At 43.4% G+C, this 6,000-nt stretch overlaps 1 protein-coding gene across 1 annotated transcript in view; it reads left to right on the forward strand.

Moving 5' to 3' along the window:
- The window catches only part of LOC124284010 (importin-13-like), a 53,961-nt gene extending 48,737 nt beyond the window's left edge, over positions 1-5,224 (forward strand). Inside the window, 7 exon segments of the mRNA XM_046720047.1 lie at positions 2,232-2,290; positions 3,222-3,251; positions 3,253-3,312; positions 3,557-3,594; positions 3,596-3,634; positions 3,636-3,737; positions 5,094-5,224. Of these exon segments, the coding sequence (XP_046576003.1) occupies positions 2,232-2,290; positions 3,222-3,251; positions 3,253-3,312; positions 3,557-3,594; positions 3,596-3,634; positions 3,636-3,737; positions 5,094-5,202 (437 nt within the window). The 3' untranslated portion in view covers positions 5,203-5,224.
- Positions 5,225-6,000: the final 776 nt, after the last annotated feature.

Below are 6,000 nucleotides of genomic sequence, written 5' to 3' on the forward strand. Positions count from 1 at the left end.
TGAGATTGACATTCAATGATCGAGGGAAAAACTACCAGCGCCTTGAGCATGCATTAGTGCATGGATATGTGCGCTATATAAATTTCCAATAATAATAAATAAATAAAATAAACTTCAGCTCACATTCCAGTTGTTCGACATCACGGAGGAGGCAAACATCTGGATAAAGGCGTGTCACATTCAGGGAGCCAAGAATGGTGCTAGCAGACGCTCTGTCCCAACCACTGCACCCGTCACCTACGGAATGGATGCTCCATCCAGAGGCATTCATCATAAGGGAAATAGGATCCCCATGCATAGACCTGTTTGCCACGAGGTTCAACAAACAACTACAGACGTTTGTCTCACCCGTACCAGATCCCCAAGCCTGGGCAACAGATGCACTGAGCATATCCTGGGAAGGACTAAACGCTTACGCATTTCCACCCCTTATATTACTACCGAAAGTACTGTTGAAGATCAGACAGACGCAGGCGCTACAACTGACTTTGGTCGCGCCCTATTGGCCAGCAAGAGTCTGGTCCCTAGACCTAATAAAAAGATCTCGGAAGTCCAGCCCTCAGGCTACCAAAATGGCCGAACCTACTCAGACATCCGCACACCAAACAAGTCCACAGGAACCCAACACTGTTCCAGCTTCACGTGTGGACCGTATCAAAACCTGTTTGAAGAAAAGAGGATAATCCGCCGGAGCTGCAAAAGCAGTAACCCTAGCGTTATGCAGATCTACTTGCAACTTGTATGACGACATTTGGCTGAAATTTGAGAAATATGCAAGGCAGAAAGGCTTCACAGCTATGGAAGCTACTCATCCTCAAGTGGCGGAATACTTATGTCACCTCAGACATACAAGACATCTGAAAGGTTCGACATTATCCACGTATCTGGCAGCCATCAGTACAGTGGTCACTATGAAGTCAGGCATCAAGTTGACGAAAGTACCAGAATTACTTGCTCTGCTGCGATCTTTTAAACTGGAGGACCAGCAAAAGAAATTTTAGAGCGCCGGCCTGGGATCTGAATGTAATTCTACGTCATCTCATGAGTGATGCCGACGAACCTCTAGACCAGACTACCTTCAAGCGACTCACACAGAAGACTCTGTTCCTACTTGCCCTAGCCACGGCAACTCGAATGTCTGAGATACATGCGCTGGACTTTGGACGAACCAGATTCAACGGGGCACCGTGCTGCAGTACATCTAGGACTTAGATGGGACTTTATTGCAAAGAATCAACTACCTGGTAAACCAGATAGACAGTTCCATATACCAGCGCTATCTATAATCCTGGGACCAGAGGATACTCAGGACTTATCCTTGTGTCCTGTCAGAGCCTTGAAGATATATCTTCAAAACATTCAAGCGCCTATTCATCCCCTTGTCTACAGAGACAACAGTGGAAGTATCAAGAACGACAATATTGTTCTGGCTGAGTACCGTTATATTGAGAACCTACAAAGCAGCAGGACTAGAACCTCCAAGAGCTTCCAACCCACACGAAGTCAGAGCACTGGCGTCTGCACTAGCTTTGCATGGAAACTGCTCTGTATCATCAATTATGGAGGGCTGCTTTTGGAAGTCGGATAGGGTGTTTGCCAACCACTACCTCCGAGACATAGCCACCGAAGACGTCTCAGGCATTCACCAGTTTGGGCCTCTCGTTGTTGACGTATCTAAAAGACTGCTGATGAATCCAGAAAGTGGCCTGACCCACCATCAATCCATCGGATTCTATAAGCAAAGATCATGAGTCAGGATAAGGATTAATATGTATTTTTTTTAGTAAAATTAATATTTTATACTTATCCTGACTCATGACGAGAAGCCCTCCCAACCTCCCCGCTGGAAACACTTCGGATTTCACAGCAGATCCAAGTGCATGGGCAGAAAAATCAGGAGAGAGTGACAAGTAAGGCAGGTCACATGACTGTTTGCGCAGGAAAAGGGAGGTAACTCGTGGGTGAGTGTACTTTTACGTCCGCTTTAGGGAACTACAAGGGATTCAAGTGTTCCACTACCATTCGCATAGAAGAGGGAGATAAGCAAAAGATCATGAGTCAGGATAAGTATAAAATATTAATTTTACTCAAAAAAATTACATGTTTTTGTAACTGGTGCTGATATATTTTATATCAAATCACTTGGCTGAGACTGCAGTGCCAACACATTCTCTCTATATAAGTCAACAGTCTATGGTGTGTTTCAAACTGTTTGCATTTGGTTGTTTCAGGGATCATTGGAATGGGAATGCCGGAACATGGAAGTGTTAAGAGTTCCTGCTCTTTTCTGGTAAATAACTTAAATTTTGCTCACTACAGAATTAAAGTTCACTCAATCACCTTACATGCTCTCTGGGTAAGAATGTCAGCGATCCCTGCTTGTCTTGTAATGACCAAGAGGTGACTTCCTGACCTGGTTGCTGACATGTCATTTATCACGGTTGTGTTGATCTATGCTCATGATGTCAATCACTGGGTTAGTTACAGACCGCCATCAAATAGCTGGAATGATGCTGAATGTGACATTACACAGGAGTATTGCAATACTTACTCTTTTTTGTCTTACATGCACCCCCGCCAAAACTCGGGGGAGAATATCTTGATTGTGTCGTTAGAACAAACATTGTTGTGGGAATGAAACACGGGGATTGGGTGCCTAAAATGGAGAGTAACCGTCAGATACAACAACAACTTTCATCTTTCACCTGGGGAGACCAGGCTACTTGGCTCCAAGTCCCAAAACATTCAAAGTTAATTTAAACCTACTACTATTTTTAATCGCAGCTTATATGTCAATTTATGGCTAAATTATCTAAAGTTGGTAATAGCTGAAGGGATGGTGTAAATCTAGCTGGGGTCCATGCAGGAAGCAAATGTACTGTAAGTTCCCATGGTCCCTAGTAAGGTGATCTACCTTCAGTTGTTGCCAATCTATAGCCTGTTTTTATATATTGTATTGTCTTGTATAGTTAAAATGTTTTAAAAGTAATTAGTAGTTTTTAAATTTATATCTGTGATAAACTAGTTGTTTTACAGTCTAATTATTTACCTATAATTATTCTACATATATAACTTGATATAGTCACAATATGGCTGAAATACTTCCGATCTGACTTAAATTTTTAACTCACTCACTCACTCACTCACTCGGCTCCATGTTGTTAAAGATGGCTGTGGAGGGATGTTTCAGTTGCAGTCAATATCCTGTATGTCTGTTCCAGGTGGAATTCCTCCATGTGGGATATGAAGTAAAAAACAATCAAGGATGTCATTGAGACCAGCGGCCAACTGCTAGTTGACAGGATTCTCAGGGTACTGTGTTGGAATTTGTGTTTTACATTGAACAATTTTACCTATTCAGAGGTCCTCAGCATCCATCTTTGTTTTGACTAACAGTTGAATGAGTAGGTGGCCACAGGTGGTCTTGGTTGACCCAGTTGTCTTAGACGCCACAATGTGCTGTGCATGGTTGTCTCCCTTGGGGCACACCCGAGACCTATCGTCATATTGCTCAGTGCTGCATCATGAAAGTTTAACCTAAAGCCTTGTCTTCCAGGCAATAGGAGGAGAGTCACCGAGAGGGGTGATAGAGAACATCCGACGTACTTCTTGCTCTCAACAAGTACCACTTCCCCCCATCTGACAGTCTGGCTGACAGAAATTATCAACAAGGAGGGCTACCCCTCGATCAGGGCTACCAAGAAGGACAGGGAGAAATTTGTCAAGAATATTCTCAGGTATGAACATTACCTGTAACATTCCATTGATCAAGTACGTGAAAGATGAAAGTACATTTTCCCATTATGAAGTCAATGCTGAACATAAAATCAGGTGAAACCACACGTTTTTGTTTGACAGTTTTATTCATGTACTGTACTATGTCGAGGTGCAGAACTCATATGTTTGTGTAATAAACAGTCATATGAAACAAAGTTTTAATGCTAAGCATACGAAGTTAACTTCCTTCAGTTGAATGAGTTAGCTCAGATGCAGTACACTCTACATGCAATGGCCGTAGAAGTTGTCACTTAAGTTTGTTAACAGCAGAGTAACCCATTAAGTCCATTGCCTGGTTCCCTGTAGAGGCTGGTAGCCACTGCCCATTGTCCTCAGAAAATAAACCTGTAGGTCCTAATCCTTTGCAACTGTAAAAGATCCAGAATAAACCTGCTCACTCCAGTGATGCCTTGCTCCCTCCCTCCCTCAAGCAAACAAACACCCCCAGCGCGCACATGCACGCACACACACACACACACACACCACCACCACTACCCCACCACCTTTTCACTCCAACACACTCAACTACCCTCCCTACCTTCCCACCTGCTCAAACCCACAGATCTCACTCCCCTACTGGCTCACCCAGAGACACCAACCAACCTCTCACTCAAACTAACAATCCCACCCACCCACTCACCAACCACCCACTCACTTCAAACCTACCCTCCCACTCAAACAAATATGCTTTGTTTCATATGTTCACAGGGGTGGTAGGGTATTCCAATGATTAAAGTGTTTTCTCATCGCACCGAAGGCCATCTTTGATTGCCCACATGGATACAATGTGTGAAGCCCATTTCTGGTGTCCCCTGCCATAATATTGCTGGAATATTGCTAAAAGTGGCATAAAACCCAACTCACTCACTCTGTCGACACTTGTCTGAGGAAATGTCACAGCAGCTTCACATCAAGTTTACCTCTGAATTGCCTCGGACCGCCTCTGTGGTGTAGTGGTTAGAGCGTCCGCCCGGAGAGCAGAAGGTTGTGGGTTCGATCCCCAACCGCATCATACCAAAAGACGTTAAAATATGGTACTTGTTGGTCCCTGCCTGGCGCTCGGCATTAATGGGTACAACAAGGACTGGTCGGCTCGGAGTCAGTATAATGTATCTGAGTGGGGTATTCATGCTTCACTGCGGCATGGTATCTCAGTGGGCTAGCACTATAAAACCAGCTTTAGTCTGGATTAGTACAAGCAGCCGCACATCCACATACACACGCATGCACGTTGTCATATGAGCGAAATATTCTCCAGCACGACTTTAAACCCAATTTCACCTCACCTCAGAATTGCTTCACTCTTTTCTTTACAGGGAGAAAGTTAACAAGCGGAAAGTACGAGATTTGGTGAAGGAGTTCACGCTGCTATGTCGAGGTCTGCTGGGAACGGAGTATGCCGCCCAGGCTGCAGCGTTGATATAAACCCCATCCAGATGATATATACATTGCCTAACTGTGATATCCCTCCTCTCAATGGCTGACTGATGTCATTTGACAGCTTCATGTCCGCCAACAGTACCTGTATGGTAAACTTCCGTCTCTGTATATAGGATATTTATCATATATTTATACATACCTGGAATATTTTCTGTTGGTTTGTGAGAAATATATTCTGCTTTAATGTGACAATTTGATGAGGAAACATCTTGTCCTTGTCAAAACTAAGGAGGTAGATCTGAACCCATTTGCAGAAGTGTTCTCAACGTAACAACTGTCATATTCGACCCGTGAAGATCCTGGTTGGACTTGTTCCTCCCTCACAAACCATGCTTTTCACAAGTACTGACTAACGGGATCGGGTAGTCAGGCTCACTAACTTGGTTGATGCATGAAATTATATCCCATTGTGTACTTAATGCTCATGATATCAATCCCTGGACTCGATTATCTACAACCCATCGCCATATAGCTGCAGTATTGAACAGAGCAAAGAATCATCGCTGATTCTCTAACACTGTCAAAGATAATCATAGTGCTAAGGCCACTGGACACCTTTTATGGAGAAACAAGGGGATTCTAGTGTTTCAGCCGTTCCAACTTCGATACTGTGGCAGTTACTTAAAATCATCCTAGTGCCAAGATAGTTTTGTTGAACAAGATGTTAATCCTTTGGTAAATGTTCTTTTTACTGATCACATTAAGTTGTAAGTAACCTGTATATAGTGTATATACCACCTTTGTACATTTTGGTAGCTACAAAAATAGAATGAATGTATTTAT

This window comes from Haliotis rubra, unplaced genomic scaffold (genome assembly GCF_003918875.1).
Source record: "Haliotis rubra isolate DU_JTF1 unplaced genomic scaffold, ASM391887v1 Scf328, whole genome shotgun sequence".
Lineage (NCBI taxonomy): Eukaryota > Metazoa > Mollusca > Gastropoda > Lepetellida > Haliotidae > Haliotis > Haliotis rubra.